The 18,085-nt window shown below is 53.5% G+C and overlaps 1 protein-coding gene across 1 annotated transcript in view; it reads right to left on the minus strand.

The window, feature by feature from the left end:
• The window catches only part of MAST3 (microtubule associated serine/threonine kinase 3), an 83,252-nt gene that overhangs the window by 52,220 nt on the left and 12,947 nt on the right, over positions 1–18,085 (minus strand). The window contains 6 exon segments of the mRNA XM_078154158.1: positions 1,374–1,449; positions 1,741–1,901; positions 2,789–2,867; positions 4,665–4,685; positions 5,249–5,321; positions 5,557–5,645. Of these exon segments, the coding sequence (XP_078010284.1) occupies positions 1,374–1,449; positions 1,741–1,901; positions 2,789–2,867; positions 4,665–4,685; positions 5,249–5,321; positions 5,557–5,645 (499 nt within the window).

Genomic DNA, 18,085 nt, shown 5'->3' on the forward strand with positions numbered 1-18,085 from the left:
CTTTACATCGGAGCCCTGGTGGGTTACCTGGGCAAAGCAACTTCCCTGGGGGCCTCAGTTTCCTCAATAAAGAGGCTGGGCTCAATGGTCCTAGAGGTCACATCTACTGGCTTCATCATTTACAACCTGAGTGACCTTTGGCAAATCATTTCCTCTCCCCTTGTGTGTATTAACCTCTTCCGTTCCACGGCAGACAGGGAGATGCTGTCTTATTCAGTTCTGCATTGCCCTCAGCACTGAGGACATATAATGCACAACATGTAATAAATGTACGTTAGATGGAGTGCTTTTCAGTTTCTTCCTCTCATATTATTTAAAATGGGAATGTCAACACTCACACTCCCTACCTCACTGGGGCACTGTGAGGGACAAAGGGGACAGTGCATGTGGAACAGGCTTCTTAACCCAGGGCCCATGGACCCCCAAGGGGGTTAGGAATGGTATTTTTTAAAAAAAAATTTTGATAGCTGGATTTCAAAAGAATTAGTTTCCTTTGTAATCCTATGTAATATATTTTATGCCTTTATCAACATGATTCTGACAAGGAGTCTATGACATAAAAAAAGGCTAAGAAACCCCATTACAGACAGTTACGTACATGTGAAATCCTGTTAGAGAAAACAGGATGCTTGAACTCCAGTAGCGACCATAGAAAAGGATCCCAACGGTACTGCCTCCTCCAGCCCATTAAGGCACAGAGACTCTCTGCAGAGCCATAACCGATGTGGGACAAATGGGGCTCTGCCCCAGGGTGCTGATACTGGGGGGTGGGGTGCTTCCATTCCATTTCAATTTCCATTCCCATATCTTGTGGCCTGCCACCTTCCTCTGGCTTCCCCACCTAGGGCCTACCTTCCTCCCAATTCCCATGGAGACCACAGTCTGGGGGACAGGTTGCCTCCCAGCTCCCAGGATAACCATGCCTCCATTTCTTAACTGAATTTGCCCCAAGCACTGTTACAACTACCTGCAGTTCTGGCCTTACCCCATAACCCAGGGTAGGAAGGGAATGTTCCATGAACCACAGAACATCAGATCCAGATGTGTCTATGAAGGACACATCACCCCCCTCATTCCTAAGCAAGTATCTCCCCGACAACATCCCAGATGAGGAGTCCTCCAGCTTCCCCTTGGAGACTGTCAGTGAGACACTCACTGCCTTTCAAAGTTGCTGGTTCCACTTCTGGATGATTACAATTATTAGGAAGTTTTCCCGTATTATCAAGCTGCACTCTCTGCCTTTGTCTCCCCTACACCTGCTCCTCGTTCTGCCCTCAGGGGCCAGGCAGAATGCAGAACATTCCCCGGCCACCTCCCCCACTTCCACCCAGGATTCAGCGGGCGAGCGGCCTTCTCCCACCGGCGAGTCTAACCTTGGGGAATCGTTCCTTGTAGACATGATTCATCATGACAATGTCACTGTCAAAGGCTCCTGAGGTTCGCCCAGGGCTGGAAGAGGGGAAATAATACCAGCTCATATACTAGGTCTCTCCTGATCTAAATGAGGCCAAGCAACAAGGGGCTGGGTGGGAGACTGCAGCCTCCCACCCACATTCCTCCCCACCCAACATCCACCCCCAGATTTGGGGTCCCACTAAATTTCACTGGCCCATGAAGGAACTACAGTCCTGCCCTGCCAGGGCTCAGATCTCTGGGCATCTGAGACAGAGACGAGGCCCTGGGGCCACAGCGTGGGGAGGGCTCAAGACGACGAACAAGAGCGGCCCCAGCACCAGTCACCTGAGGCTGCGGGAGCGAGGCCGCATGCAGGGTGAGCGGCGGCCCCCATCCTCATCCACGATGCTCTCCGAGCTGCGGAAGTGCTTGGAAAGAAAGTGGAGCTCATCTGGTGTTGGCTGGTATGGCAGCTGGTGAAGCCGTTCTCGGGAGGACGAGGAGGACTTGAGCAGCAGAAGAGAGAAAAGCTGTGGGCCTCAGGCTCACCTGCCACCCGGGCCCTGGGGCCAGGAGCCCAACCTTGAGGTCAGACAGGGCCTGGTGGTGATGGCACAGTTGGGGGAACTTCCTTTCCGCGCCCCCACTGTCACGAAACCCATTAAGCAAATCACTTCCTAACAAGTCTTACTCCAACTAGACTCCACTGGACTGTAAGCCCCGTGAAGGCACGGCCTGGGCCCTAGCTGTCTGTGTATGTGCTATTTACTCCCGCGGTAGAATGGAAGCTTCTGGAGGGCTGGGACAGTTTCATTTCCCCCTGGTATATAGTAAGTGCTTAATAATTGTTGAAGTCGGGTCTTCATCTGCCCTGAGCAAATGACAGATAGATCAATTAAAATATGCTGAATGGAGAGGGCAGCTAGGTGGCACAGTGGATAGACCACTGGCCCTAAAGTTAGGAGGACCTGAGTTCAAATCTGACCTCAGACCAAACACTTGACACTTACTAGCTGTGTGACCCTGGGCAAGTCACTTCACCCCAAATGCCTAAAAATTTAAAAAAAAAAAACCAACATATGCTGAATGGGCCTCAGTGCCCTCATCTGTCTAACCATTTCTGGCTCTGCCACTTGTCTGCTACGTGGCTTTGGCTAAGATGTTTTCACTTCCCGAGTCCCTGCCAGGTGAGCCTCAGCAAACAGTTGTGTGGGTCACAGAAGGTGCCAGACAGGGAAATGAGATGCTTCATAAAGTCTATAGGGGAACAGCTCAAATTCGGAGATGGGAGCAGAGGCGTCGGGGGTTTCCAGACACCCCCCACCCGGGTTTCCTGGTGCTCCCTCCCACCCCCCACCCCCCACCCCCGGCCAGGGAACCCAGAGGGCCTTACCGAAACAGTAGAGCTGGGCGTAGTGGTCCCATAGCCAGAGGAGGGGAGGGATGCGAGTGACCATCTCCGGCCATCAGCCCTGGAAGAAGAAACAACTCGTGGAAGGCTGGCAGCCAGGCCAGGGGCAGCGGTGGGGGAAGGGTGTGTTCAGACCCCACTGAGTGCTCTGTGTTCAGTTGGGGAACTGAGGCACACAACTGCAAGAAATCTCAGAGGACTTCTTATCCAACTCATACCTAAACAAAATCTAGGACAAGTGGTCATCCAGTTTCTGCTGGGACACACTGAAAACCTAGAGCCTATCTAGAAGGGTGACCGAGAGGGACAGGGCCTAGAAACCTAACCACAGCGGGATCAGATGAAGGAAATGAGGGTGAGAAATGAAAAGAAAGGCTCAGCTGGGAAATAAGATATATAGGCAATGGGGTATAGAAATCTATCCTGCCCTACAGGAAAATAGAAGGGGAAGGAGGTAAGAGAAGGGGGGCGTAGAAAGGAGGGGATATTAGGGGAAGGAGTATTCAGAATGCACACTGTCTTGGGGTGGTAGAAGGGAGAAGGGGAAAAAATCTGGAACTCAAAATCTTGTGGAGGTGAATGTTGAAAACTAAAAATAAATTCAAAATAAATTTGAAAAAAAGAAAAAAAGAGAGAAATGAAAAGGCTCGAGGTGGGGGCAGAGAAGGGACAACAGTATAGGTATGTTGAGGGGAAGAGGGATGAGCTTGGCTCTGCTTGGCCCCAGGGGCCGAACTGGGAGCAATGGGTTCCAGAGAAGCAGACTTCAGCTCCCTCCAGATTGGGAGGAGAAAACCCTTCTCAACCAGGAGAGCTCTATACAAGCGGACCTGGCTGCCTCGGGAAGGGGTGAGGTCTCCATCCCTGGGAGCATCCAAGCTGGTGCTGGGGACGGACTGCCTGTGGGGGCTGCAGAGGGGATGATGACCGTACAGGTCTGGGTCAGGCTAGAGGCTCCCTGAGGTGCCACCCGGTCCTGGGATCCTGAGTCTACCGGAGGAGTCACATCCCTGTGCTCTTATGGGCTGGGCTGGCTTCCTGAAAGGACCAGTGAGACCCCTGTAAACTCTGGGAATGCCACTCACCCCAGAGGGTCTGAGGAACAGGCAGATGGAAGAGGGGAGAAAATGCAGAGGGAGGAAAGTGAGAGAAAAAGCCAGGAAGGACCGAATGGGATCATTCTGCTGCCAGGCCAGCCCCAACCGGAGGAGATCCGCAAGCCGTGTGAGCGGGTAGCAGCCCACTTCCTCCAGCAGGCCTGCCCAGATTGCTGCCGCCGATGATCTCTCCTCTTCCTGGAGCTCGCAGGACTTAATGCCAAGACCACACGCACCTCAGCGGTGAAACCCAATCTGTCTCACTTGGCTGCACGACTGCTTCCTGGCTGCTGGCAGGTCTCACCTCCCCAGCAAGCCCAGAAGCCGGCTCCCTGGCAGCAGCAGCCAGGCCCGGGAAGCTCCTGTCCCCCGCCTGGAGCCAAAAGAACGCCCCCTCCCCCTACCACCTCCACCCCTCCTCCTTGGCCCAGAATCAGCTCTGAGAAGCCTCTTCTGAGGCGCTAGGAGGAGGTGAGGACACTTCTAACAGACTCACGGAAGACTTCCCCTGCAGGGATTTCTTGAGGGAGCCGACACTCTAGGGTTCTGGAAGCAGCTCTCAGATCAGGGCGGGGGTGGGGGGTGGGTGGGTGTCAGCTGACTTCCTTCATGCTGGAAATGTGACTCCCACAGCACCCCCACCCCCCACCGTTAAAAGTCATCTCCTGTTCCCAGCCATTCCCATACACATGTGCCATCCCCCATCCCTTTTCTGCTCCACCAAAGGAAACTGCCCGTACCAAATTCCTGGAAAAAATTACCTGTCAGTCCGGGGGCCATGACTGCACGAGGATCAGTGGGTCAGCCAAGAAGGGGAAAGACAGAGAAGAAGGGAGCACAGAGTCAGGGATGGGGACAGACAGAGGAAGAAAGACGGGACTTGAGGTTTGGGGCCTCCCCCAGGCAGGCAAGCACAGCCACCTCTCAATTATCTGCACTTGGGGCTGCAGGAAAAACCTTCAGCATTGACATCACCTAAAGCTGGGTTTAGGGAACAGCAGTGGATTCACCGGCTCTGGGTGCAGACCAAGGCGCTCCCAAGGAGCAGGAGGAAGGTGATTTGGTGGAAGTATTCTGAGAAAAGCTCTAGACAGAGAGGCAGGACACCTGAGTTCTACCTTCAGCTCTTCCAACTCCCTGTGTGACCCTGAACAAATCACTGCACCACCAGGGTCTCAGTTTTCTCTTCTGTAAAATGGGTGGGTTGGGACTAGATGACCTCTGAGGTCCCTTCCAGCCCTGGGCTCAGGATCCTTGGAGTGTGAAGGAAACCCCCTCCCCTCCCAAAGACGGCATTTTCTCCTCACCCCCTCCCAGGCCTCATCACCACAGCAGGGAGACTCACCTTCGTGTGAAGGGGAAGTTCGCAGTTGTGCTGGCCGAGAAGTTCCGGGGACTGTCCAAGGGGCTACTGCCAGCTATGGAGAAGAGAAACTGAGTGATGGAGCTCTGATACCAATCCCTCCCCACACATCGAGGGCATGCCTTCTGCCTGGTGTTCGTGATGTCCACTCGGCCTTGAGACCCCCCAAGATGGGGATGAGAGGGTGAAGAGGGCTTGGGGGAGGGGGGTCCTGTGTTTTTTGTTCTGAGTCTGATATCTCATGTTCCAATGCCTCTTCCAGCTCACACTCCAGAACCATTCATACTCACCAGTGGGCACGGAGAGTGGGGACAGAGGTCGAGAGAGGGTGGGCGAGGGCGTCCCCACCACCAGGCTCTTCCTGTTGCCGCTGCGGCAGCTGCAAGGGAGGAGGAGAGCAGGAGAAAGTCAGCGGGCAGGGACCGGATCAGTGGGCCTGGCAATCCCTGGCCGGACTGCAGGACCCCATGTCCTTATGTACCAGGGCCAGGATGCCATGCCTGGGCACAGAAGCCCGGGTGAGATGGTCTATTTGGCCACTTCTAACTTTCTTTGGGCCCCAGGTTCAAAGATCCTTTCTAGTTCTGATAATCCAGGTGCTAAGGACAGCATCAAAGGCCCCAGGAATTGAGAGGAGCCCCAGAGGCCAGCCTGTGCTTAGACACTCCCACTACCTCCGAAGGCACCCCACCATTCCACTGGGGGCTCCTCTCACAGCTGGGTGCTTCTCCTTGACCTCTCGCCTGAATTTGGCTCCCCAGAGTGGCTCCTGTCTCTGCTCCCTGGGCCTGAGCAGAACAGGGCGAAGCCCATGAAGCCCACTGCCACAGGAAAGCCCCTCAAACACCCGAAGATGTCCACCATACCACCCCCCTACGTCCGCCACGGTCAACACTCTCCAGTTACCCATGTCTGGCCTAAAGCCGGCCAAGCAATTGACGAGCCATCGTTAAATGCCTACTGTGTGTCAGGCACAGTGCTCAGTGTTGGGGACACAAACACAAAAAACCAAAACAGTCAATGTCCCGAAGGATCCTCACTTGCTTAGAACATTCCATGTCCTAAGGACCCTCCCAGCCCTGACAATCCTTTGTTCTAAGGGCCCTTCCAACTCTGGCATTCCATGTTCTGAGGGCCCTCTTGGATCTGACATGTTGTAGTCTAAGGGCCCTCCCAGCTCTGACAAAATATGCTCTGTATTTAACATTCATATGTTAAGGTTTGCATGGTGTTTAATAAATATTATTTATTGGATCTTTGCAATAACCCTGTGAGATAGGTGCTATAATTATTCCCATTTTACAGATGAGGAAACTGACACCAAGTTAAATTACTTGCCCAGCATCATACAGCTAATAAATATCTGAAGAATGATTCAAAACCAGGCCGACCTGACTCCAAATCCACCATTCTCTCCATTTAGCCCCTGACACTTTGTGTTCTATTCATTTCCCTGGTCAAGGTCCTTGCAGTATAGTGGGGGGTGGGGGTGGGCACCTAGATTCTGATGGCCTTCCACAGCCCAGCAGGCTTATGAAACAGAATCACTCAAAGTCTGCCCTCCCTGTGTCAGATACTAGGGCTGCCTGTGGGTACCCTCTTATACCCAGAATGTCTTTCCTCCTCTTCTGCGGCCTAGCTTAGGCCCCCTGCCCTCAAGGAGACCCTCCCTAACTACTCTGCCCACATTTCCTCTCTGTCTCTCCTCCCTCCCACTGTCTCCATCTCTGCCTCTCTCCCTCAATCCCTCCTCTTTCTGAGCCTCATCCCCTCACCCTTGATCCCACAGAGCCCCTTTCTTGTTCTCCCTTCTGGGAGTGTGATTCTTGTCTCCCCAACCAGACCATGGACCATGCAGGGCATCTGGCCTCAGGCTGGCCAGCCAGGTCAGTAAATGTGTCCAGGCTCCAGAAGGATGCTTTGGGAGAGATCCAGGACAGGTGCTCCCCAGCCGTCCTAACAAGGATGAACAGAAGGGAAAGGAGGGAGCCTCCTCCGCCTCTCCGCCCCCACCCCACACAGTCGCCCAAAGAATGGCTCCGGACACTGCAACAAGTCAAGCTTTGCCCACAGAACCCATCAACACTCCCTGGTGCTCCACAGGGTGGGTGCTTCTCACACCCCTCCACACACACACACACACACACACACACACACACACACACACACACACACACACACACACATGTGTACGCACAGGTACACATATGTATAAAATATCATACATGTGTACACGGAGAGGGGAGAGAATGCAACAGGAAGCCTTCACAACCCAAGCTGGATGAGGCCTGTTAGCACCTCATACTTCCACGGGGCATGGGGGCCAGGGCCCCTCCTAATGCACGCTCATTTCAGGCTGTGGAGGGAAACAGGGCAGGCTTGACAGGCAGGGAAATGGAGTCAGAAATGCTGACATTTCTGAGCACTCACTCTGCAAAGGCCTTCACAGAGAAGAGAAAACCCAGGCTGTGAACTCGAGAAGGGAATTCCCAGTAGTCTAGTTGGACTACTACTGCTGCTACTAAGTACAGGTCCCAACATTCCCGCACAGCAACCCTGTGATGTAGATCGGTACAAGGAAGTATTATCCCCATTTTACAGGTGAGGAAACTGAGCCAGAGTTGCTCAAGGTCACAAAGCCAGCAAGTATCTGAAGCTAGATTCAAACCTAGGTCCTCCTGACTCCGCGCCCAGGGCTTTATCCGCTGTGCCACCAAATGTTCGCTGAAAGAATACATTGCTGAACGTAAAAGGCCAAGCAGCGTAACAGTAAAAATCAGCCACGGCCTGGGAGTCGAGGGCCTGGGTTCTCGTCCCAGGTCTGCCCCTGACTCATGTGGGGCATTCCTTTGCTGCCTTGGTTCCCCGACCTGTAAAACAAGATGGTTGGTCTAGGCAGCAGTGAAGATTCCTTCTTTTCTATGACCGCCCTTAACTCAACCTGTCAAAAGAGAACTCATCATCTCTACCCCTCAAGACACTCTCTGCAAACTTCCTCTCTTACTAGAGAAGACAACACCATCCCCCCAGGCCCTCAGGCTCCCAACCTAGAAGTCAGCCTGGACTCCTCACTATCTCTTACTGCTCACATCCAAGCTGTTGCCAAGACCTGCTGATTTCACCTTTGCAACACCTCTGGAACACGCCCCCTTCTCTCCTCTGACTCTGCCACCCCTCTAGTGCATACCCTCTCACCTCACACATAGACCATTACAATATACTGCTGGGGGGCGGGGTCTGCCTGCCTCCAGCCTCTCCCTACTCCAGTCCATCCTCCATTTAGCCACCAAAGTGATCTTCCTAGAGCTCACGTCTGATCACATCACACCTTTCCTAAAGAAACTTCAGTGGCTCCCTACTGCCTCCAGGAGCAAACACAAAATGCTCTGTTGGACATTCAAAGCCCTTCATAACCCAGCCTCCTCCTACCTTCCCAGTCTTCCTACATCTACTCTTCAACACGTACTCTTTGATCTAGCAATACTGGCCTCCTCGCTGTTCCATGAAGAAGACCCTCATCTCCAGACATTTTCTCTGGCTCTCCTCCATGCCTGGAACATTCTCCCACCTCATCTCCCCCTCCTGGCTCCTTCAAGTCCCAGCTAAAACCCCACTTCTGCAGGAAGATCCTGATCCCCCTTAATTCTAGTGCCCGCCCTCTGCTAATCATCTCCCATGTATCCTGCACGCAGCGTGCTTGTAATACTTAGCGCTATGTTGTCTTTCTCATTAGATTGTAAGCTCTTCTGCCTTTCTTTGTATCTTCAGCCCTAAACACGGTGCCTGGCATATAGTAAGTGCTTACTGAATGACTGGAAAGGGGCCCTGCAGAGAGTGCAGAGGACCTCAGCTCAAAACCTTAGCTCAGCCACTTACTTAACATTTGTATGCCTCAGTTTCCTCTAATGTAAAATGAGGGGGTTGTACTAGATAACCCGAAGGTCCATCCCTGTTGTAAATGTATGATTTTTTTTGGGGGGGGGGCTAGGCAACGGGGTTAAGTGACTTGCCCAGGGTCATACAGCTAGTAAGTGTCAAATGTCTGAGGCTGGATTTGAACTCGGGTCCCCCTGACTCCAGGGCTGCTGATCTATCCACTGAGCCACCTAGCTGCCCCTAAATGTATGATTCCATGAGAACAATGAGAAGAGACATCTATGTGACCCAATCTATAGGAAATCCACTTTGTAACACTGTTGACAAGGGACCATCCACCCTTGCTTGGAGACCTCCAGTGATTGGGAGTGATCTATCTATCTATCTATCTATCTATCTATCTATCTATCTATCCATCCATCCATCTTATCTTTCTCCTGAAGCAGCCCAGTCTCTTTAGGGGGTGGCTATAAACGCTTATGAGGAGTCTGAGTCAAGTCTCAGCAAAACTTCCTGTCCCTGAATGCCTGGCTGGTCCTGAGCTGGCGTCTCCCCCACCCCCATCTCTCAGTGTTTGAACTCTAGCCTAGCAGCGGGGAGAGCAAGAGGGGAGCCTGGCCAAGCTGCTCCCTGCACTAATGGCCTTGTGTCGGGTCAGGAGGAAGCACTGCCCTTGATGCTCAGCTGGATTCCGTGTGTGTGTGTGTGTGTGCGTGTGTGTGTGCGTGTGTGTGTACACATGAACCTGAACGGAACCTGAACTGGTAAAAAACTGAACCCACTCCCTGCCCCCTTTTAGAGGATCTGATAGTATTATCACAGGGCTGAGCCCAGGAGAGAGGGAGAAAATCACCTATCACCCTGAGGGGTAAACTGGCCTCAGCTGGTCAAGGGAGGCTGTTGCTACCTCTTTCCCCCCATCCCCTCCAATCCTCCTTCTCCTTTGAGGCCTAGCTCAAGGCTACCTCTTCCAGGGAGCCTTCCTAGGCCACTGCTGTCCCCAGGGATCCCTCCCTTCTCTAAGAACTCGAAGAGGCCTGCAAGACTGCAGAAGGAGGGCCCTTGAACGATCATCAAGCCCAGCTCTCTTATTCTGCAGCTGGGGAAACTGAGGTCCAGATGTGGAGGGCCCTGCTGAAGGAGCTAAATCTGCACAACTGGGAATAAGCAGAGGAGGCAGGATTTAGACCCAGATCCTCTGACTCTGGGGCCGAAGCTCTTGCCACTTCCAGGGAGCTGGTGGAAGCTCCGGACCTGAAATCCAGATCTGCCCTAGGGAGCTTCCCCCAGAAGGCATCTTGCCTCTGAATCCCCAGCACCTTGCATGGGGCTCTGCCTCCAGGAGGCTTCGGCCTGGATGAGAAGGTACTCTTCCTCATGTCTCCCTGGGGATGTGGGAGCAATCCTTGGAGACCCTGCTCTAATGCCACCTCCAGGAAGCCAGCCCCAATCCCCTCTTCCTCCCTTCCTCCAGGCCTGTGGGCTACACCTCACACTGCCTTGTCCCACCATTTTGTGGCACGCAACACTCCTTGGACCAGGGGTCCTTTTGCGTCATGGGCCCCTCGGGCAGTCAGTCTGCTGAAGCCCAAGGCCCTACCTCAGAACAAGGTTATGAATGCAGAAAATAAAACATTGAGGATTACCAATCACATTGGAATACAGAAATCCCAACGTAGGAAACCAATTATATTGAAATAAAGTTATAATTTTTTAAAAAAATCAGATTCACAGACAGACCCTTGCTTTCTTAGACTGTAAGCTTCCCTGAGGGCAGGCACCTTGTTCTTAGGCTCCATCGCAAGGGCTCACAGAAGGGCTGGTGAATGAATAACTTAAAGAAACAACTCAATCAGAAAAAAAAGACCCCAGAAAAACTTTTTTTCATTTCATGTGAATCTTGGGGCTCCCTCCTTGACTACCCCTGCACCACAGGCTAGGACTGCTTTGAGCCCGGGAGCACACAGGCTGCACATTGAGAAGAGAAGCTCAGTCCCCTCACTCACACATGCACAGTGTATCAAAGGATGCTCAAAGGTCATCATTCACGGGAAACCCCAGCAGGCTAGTGTATCTGCCAGCAAGACTCAGAAAAACACCGACATTCAGCATTCAAGGGCTCTCCCACTTCTAACATTCTCAGTTCTAAGGCCCTGTGCTGGACCCGGAGTCAGGAAAGCCTTGAGTTCAAATACAGGCTCAGATATTTACTAGTTGTGTGACCCTGGGCGAGTCACTTCACCTGTCTGCCTCAGTTTCCTTAATTGTAAAATAGGGACAGTAATAGCACCTACCTCTCATGGTTGTTGTGAAGTTCAAATGAGACAATAATTGTGTAGTGCTCAGCACAGTGCCTGGCACATAGCAGGTGCTTAATAAGTGCTTCTTTGCTTCCCTCCCTGCCAGATCTGACTTTCTAGTTCTGTTCTAAGGTCTCTTCCAGCTCTGATGTTCCATGTTCTAAGAGCCTTCCCAGTGCTGATGTTCCATGTTCTAAGAGCCTTCCCAGCCCTGACATTCTGTGTTCTAAGGACCTTCCCAGCCCTGACATTCCATGTTCTGGGGGCCTTCTCCACTCTGACATTCTCTATCCTAAGGGCCCTCCCAGCTCTGACATCACTGCACAGCACAGGTTCTAATCCAGCCTCGCTGGCTGACAAGATAGGCTAACTGTGGTTTCCTGAGAGCATTTTTTATACTCTGGGCAGCACCCCTCCCTGCCCCCCTCACTTTCTTGGCTCAGGTGGTGCTGCCACCCCATGCCTGGGCCGCTCTCCCTCCTCACATCTGCCTCAGACTCCTGTTCCAATGGTCCCAGCCTTCTAACGTTCCTCCCAGCTCTGCCAGGCTAGGAATCCTGTTGGTACAGTTAGCAGGCAGGGTCCTGGGCTCAAAGTCAGACTTTAGTACCTACATGACCACAGGCAAGCCCCTTAACCTTTCAGAAATCTTTGTTTCTTCCTCCGCAAAAGGAAGAAATAATAAAACCCACACAAGCACATTCCTCCTTGCAGGGACCCTGTGAGGCTCACAAGTTAGAATACAGGATCACGCATTTCGAGCTGCCAGGGAGCTCAGAGACTGCTTCATCCAACCCTCATTTTACAGAGGAAGAAACTGAGACTCAGAGAATCTGAGTGTGTCATGTCACCCCCCTCCCCCCCCAGACCCGAGTCTTCTTTGAGGCTATTACTTACTCCTACTAGCTGTGAGACCTTGGCTAAGTCTGAGGCTGCACTGGATAATTATCTGAAGCCCTTCCGGATCTAGGACCACGGTGTCAGGTTCTATGTTCTAAGGGCATTTTCCAGTTGTGTGGCTTAGGATTCCCCTTGTCCACTCACACCTAATCACAACCAGTCCCTACCAAGGAAAAGGGGCTGCTCTGGACAAAACAGGGGTCAGAACAGGGAAGGCTTCCACCTAGAAAGAGCAGACAATCAAGCCTGTCAACACCTGAGACAGCAACCCCTTCCTGCTCCTCTCTCCCCGCAAGCTGGCGCATAAGGTATCCCTCAGTCTCCCTGTGCTGCCAAAGGGCGGGAGGACGAGCCAGAGACGCCTTCTTGGCTGGGTCACTCCAACCCCAGACTGTCCAGGTGGGGGAAGAGCAGGGCCGAGGAATAGAGAAGGGCATGAATCACTGGAAAAGGGGGGAGGGGGAGGCATGAGTTTAGATCATCAGCCCCATCCCCGCCCTCCTCGTTCTTACCTACCCAAGAGCCTGTATCTCCATAGGACTTCAAGGTGTGGGACACTTCACACATTTACCTCATTAGGATCCTCACCAATGCCCCACAGGGTAGGATGCTACTATTGCCCCCCTTTGGGAGGAGGGGGAAACTGAGGCCTAGGCAAAGTGGCCTGCCTTGGGGGGGGGTCACAAAGCTAGACAGCGTCGAGGTATACGCCCAGAGCTCGGGCTCTCTCTCTCCCTCTCCCACCCCACGCCCACCTTGAGCCTGGAATCCCGACTCAGGACGTTCGGCTCCGGGGCACAGCCCCTCCCAGGAAAGGACCCCAGCCTGAGCCAGGCAGACCCTCCCATCCTGGGGCGACCTGGGGCGAGGGGGAGGCTGGACAGGAGGCACAGGTAGCAATCAAGCTCCCCTCCCCAACCCCCCCCCGTCTATCCCGATGGGAGGGAAGATGGGGAAGTCCCCCTCCACACGGCTCTCGCCAGCAAGCTCCCAGGGCAGGGGCCAGGCGAGAGCCGCTGGGAACTTCCCACGCGTCCTGCCCCCTCCCCCGGCCCCAGCCTGCAATCCGGGCGGGCGGCTCAGAGGCGGCGGCCCTGCCCCCTCCCCCGCCCCGTCCCGGTACCTCTTGGAGCGCTGCAGGAGCGCGCCCTTGGCCAGGCGGCTCCGGTGGCCCGGCGCCGGCGCGGCCGTCCAGTAGCTGGGGTCCGACATGCTAGGGCCCTTTGTCCGCAGCGGCGGGCGCCCCCCCGGCCCGGGCCAGGCCGCCGGGGCATGCACGGAGGGCGGATGGCGGAGGGCGGGCTCAGCGCGCCGCGGGGCCCGGGAGCCGCCCGGGGAGCCGCGCGCCCGCAGCCGCGGCCGTGGCCATGCCCCGGCACGGCCCGGGGGCGCTGCTCCACGCGCAGGGCGCGGAGGCGGGGGCGGGGGCGGGGGAGGGGGAGAGGGCGGCGCGCGCCAGGCCGCCGGGCGCGTGGGGCTCCGCGGGGGCGGGGAGGAGGAGCGCGCGCGGAACGAGCGCGCGCGGGCGGCAGGCAGGCAGGCAAGGAGGCAGGCGGCAGCAGCAGCAGCAGCAGCAGCAGCCGCGTCCCCGGGCCAGCCGGGTGGGGAGGGGCGGGGCGGGGCGGGGCCGGGTCGGGCGGAAGACTGGGCGGCCCGGCCCACGTGCAGGAGGGGGCCGAGCCACAGGGGAGGGGTGGACAGGGTGGCCCGGCCCCCACCGACCCCCTGCCCAAATCTAGGCAGTGATCCCCGGCGTTGGGGCCTTCGAGTTCTGCCTGCACTGGTGTGCCAAGCTTGGGGTATCTAAGCAAGAACTGCCCCAGGGCACAAGAGATGGCCCCCTCCTGTGCCAAGCTTGGGGCTTTAAGCAAGGACTGTCCCAGGGCACAAGGGATGGACTGCTGAGTCCTGAATTCGTGCACCAAGCTATACTGACATCTACCAACCTAACCTGCATCACCACCCCTTCGCTGTGTAACAAGGCTGGCACAGGGACCTGGGAATGCCTTAGGGGCCCCTGCCCAAGGCACCAGGGTCCCATCTGACCACTCACAGCTTATGTGCCAAGCCTACCAGGACCTTGGACCAATGGACAGATCCTGGCTTTGCCCTTTCTTAAGAGGGTAACGGACTAAGGCTAGATGGGCCTGGAATCAGGAAGACTCATCTTCCTGAACTCAGATCTGGCCTCAGACACTTAATAGCTGTGTGACCCGGCAAGTCACTTCACCCTGTTTGCTTCAGTTTCCTCATCTGTAAAATGGGCTGGAGAAAGAAATGGCAAACCATTCCGGTACCCTAGCCAAGAAAACCCCAAATGCGGTCACAAACAATTGTACACACGTGAACAGCAGCAGAACTGGCCTAAAAGGAAGGGGCCCGTGGACCATTGGTGAAGCAATGCGGTCCAGGCTTCATGTGGACCAAGCTGCAGGTCGGGACCATGCTGCATCCGCCCCTGGGCTTTTGACCTGCTTATGGCCCTGGTGGTGCCCCTGCTGAGGGAAGTGCTGCAAAGTCATGGATGAGGGACCTTCCCACCTGGCCCCAAACAGACCCTCCAACTCCCAGTCCTGGCTATATCAGATGGTATCCCATACAGAGAGACCAAGCATTGGCCTGGGACCCTGGGGATAACCCTGTCCAGGCCAACACACTGAAGAGCTCCCACATGTTCCTCCCCGCTCACCCCAGGGGCCCTGGCTCCCACAGTTCCAGACCTTGAAATGTCACAGTTGTCAAAGATACCTGATTCCACTTTGAGGTGTCTCCTTGTCTAAGGCCCAAGCCAGTCCCTCCCCTTCCTGGGGCCAAGCCTAGTCTTCAACATCACCACAAACTTGCTGTGTGAGCTTACTGGAGTGGGGGCTCACACTTTCCAAGAGGCAGCAACACTGGACATACATGGTCAGGGAGCAGGAAAGATGGGGACAATGGCCAACCCTTTTCAGGATCTGTGCAACAGTTTCCCAGCACATTAGATATTTCCTCCTCATCTATAAAATAGGGATGTGAATTAGAGGAAACTCAGGCCTTGAGAGGGGCAAGTAACACATCTCCCCAGGCCGGTGTGGTACCTGCTCACTTCCTGCGGTGGCCGCAGCAGGATCCCTGGGAAGCTTCCATGAGCTCCTGGGTTTTGGGCTGATAGCAACCACGACTCCAGGCCTGGGGCCTGATCAAGCTGCTGTCAGAGAAGTTATGTTATTTCCCACTCCATTCTTTAGCTCCCCCCGTGCTCATAGAGCGTCAGAGAGGGATCAGACCCACAAACCCAAAGAGAACTCCAGCACCTGCCCACAGGGTCTAACACAAATGGCAAAATCAGTCACTAGGTGGGAAAATGGATAGAGCACTGGCCCTGGAGTCAGGAAGACAGAAGTTCAAATCTGACCTTGGACACTTACTAGCCATGTGACCCTAGACAAGTCAGTTCACCCTGTTTGCCTTAGTTTCCTTATCTGTAAAATGAGCTGGAGAAGGAAATGGCAAGCCTATCCAGTATCTCTGCCAAGAAAACCCCAGAAAGGGTCACAGAGAGTCTGGCACAACTGAAAAAAATGATTAAACAAGAAGAAATCCCAGCTAATCGGGGCAGCTAGGTGGCACAGTGGATAGAGCATCGGCCCTGGATTCAGGAGTTCCTCAGTTGACCTGAGTTCAAATTCGACCTCAGACCCGTAATACTTACTAGCTGTGTGACCCTGGGAAGTCACTTAACCCCATTGCCTAGCCAAAAAAAAAAAACCCAGCTAAAATCCCACCTTCTTAAGAAAGCATTCCCTGATGGCCTTAATGTTAGAGCCTGAAGCTCTCAATTGATTATCTCCTATTTGACCTGCCTACATTATGTTTGTACACAATGATTTGCATGCTCTCTGCCCCTAGACTGGGAGCTCCTTGAGGGCAGGAACTGTCTTTTGCCTTTCTTTGTATCCCCAGCATTAGCCCAGTGCCTGGCACACAGTAGGTGATGAAAAAATGTTTTACTGACTGATCAACCAAAGGTGCATAGTAGGGAAAGAAAAAGCCCAAGATCCTGGGGGGGTTCTGCTTTGGCTCATCAGTAAAATAAGGGGTTGGGCAACATAGGGAGTTCTCTACCTTTTTTGTGCCATGGACCCCTTTCAGAATGTTTTTAAATGCATAAAAAACACAGTGTTACAAAGGAAACCAGTTATATAGAAGTAAAGGTGTATTTTTTTCCCATCCAAGTTAACATACTCCCCCTGAAATCTACCCACAGACCCCTTACAGTCTGTGAACCAAGCCTAGGTTAAGAATCTCTAGATTAGATCTCTGAGCAGCTCCCTTTGAGGTCTGAGTGTCTATTCTAGTCTAATGTTTTAAGGTCCCTCCCAACTGACACTCTCAGTCAGGGGTGGGGAACCTTGCAGCCTCAAGGCCACATGTGGCCTTCTAGGTCTTTGGGTAAGGCCTTTTGACTGAGTCCAAGTTTTACAAGAACAAATCCTTTTATTAAGGGGATTTGTTCTGTGAATTTCCAATACTGACATTCTGTGTTCTAAGAGTCTTCCCAGCTCTGATATTCTCTGTTATAAAATCCCTCCTATCTCTGACATTCCATGTTCTATGGGCCCTCCCAGCTCTGACATCCTGTGTTCTAAGGGCCCTCGGGGCTCTGACATTCTGATTTGTAAAGGCCTTTTAGCTCTGGTGTTCTGTGACTGTAAGGATGACTCCTTGAAAGATAGATTTCTTTCTCATTTTCAGATGCCAGGAAAAGTCTTAAACTACTCTGGCTCAAGCCCTTCAAGCCAGCTCTGTGGCTCAAACATGGGCCAGAATGATGCAAAAGGATTCTTTTTACCCAATTTCCACCCTTCTTCTGCAACCAAACAGGAAGTTGGAAAACATCTTCCTCAAGTCCCTGTTTCACTTTGTCCCCTCAGTGGTCAGAGGATTCGTAGCTTGGGAGAGAGAGGGCTTGGGCTCATGTAGGAACCATAAATAAAGAAGGGCATGATAAGGGGTTGAGGGACTGAACGCTAGCACCCTCCTACAGCAAACTGGCAGATCAGCATCCTGGGGTCTCCTGCCCCCAACCTGGCACCAAGCGCGTATTTGCCGTGTAACCACAGGCAAACCACTTCCCATCTGTGGGCCTGCACAGCGAAGGGCCTGGCCTACACGGAGGTCCCTCCCAGCTCTGACATTCTATAGTCTACATTCCATTATCCCTCCCTCGGCCTCTCTCTTAACTGTTAGCACTGAACCAATGATCTCCTGACTGTCAGATCCAATGGCCTGTTCTCCATCCTCATCCTTCCATGCTGTTCTCACCCCCTTCCCTCCTAGTTCTCCTATCTCATGGTTCTTCCTCAGACATCTTTACTCCCAGGTCACAGCACTAACTATGGGTGTTCCCCAGGGCTCTGCCCTCTATATTATTTCTATTCCTGATTTTGATTCAATTATCATCTCTATACTGATTCTCAGATCTACTTAAACAGCCCTAACCTCTCTCGTGATTGCTGGCCTCACATCTCCAACTTCTTCCTGGATAACTCTTACTAGAGGCCCTGAAGACATCTTCAACTCATCATGTCCAAAACCGAACTCCTCCTTCTCCCCAAGCCCAGCCCTCTCCCATAGTGGTGCCAAGGACACCCCCATCCTCCTGGTCACCCAAGCCTGAAACCTTTCTGTTCTCTTTAAGTCTTCATTCTCTTCACTCTTCCTCCCTATATTTAGTCAGTCACAAAGTCCTATTGATTCTTCC

The sequence above is a fragment of the Phascolarctos cinereus genome, unplaced genomic scaffold (assembly GCF_003287225.1).
Source record: "Phascolarctos cinereus isolate Bilbo 61053 unplaced genomic scaffold, phaCin_HiC Scaffold_4;HRSCAF=312, whole genome shotgun sequence".
NCBI lineage: Eukaryota > Metazoa > Chordata > Mammalia > Diprotodontia > Phascolarctidae > Phascolarctos > Phascolarctos cinereus.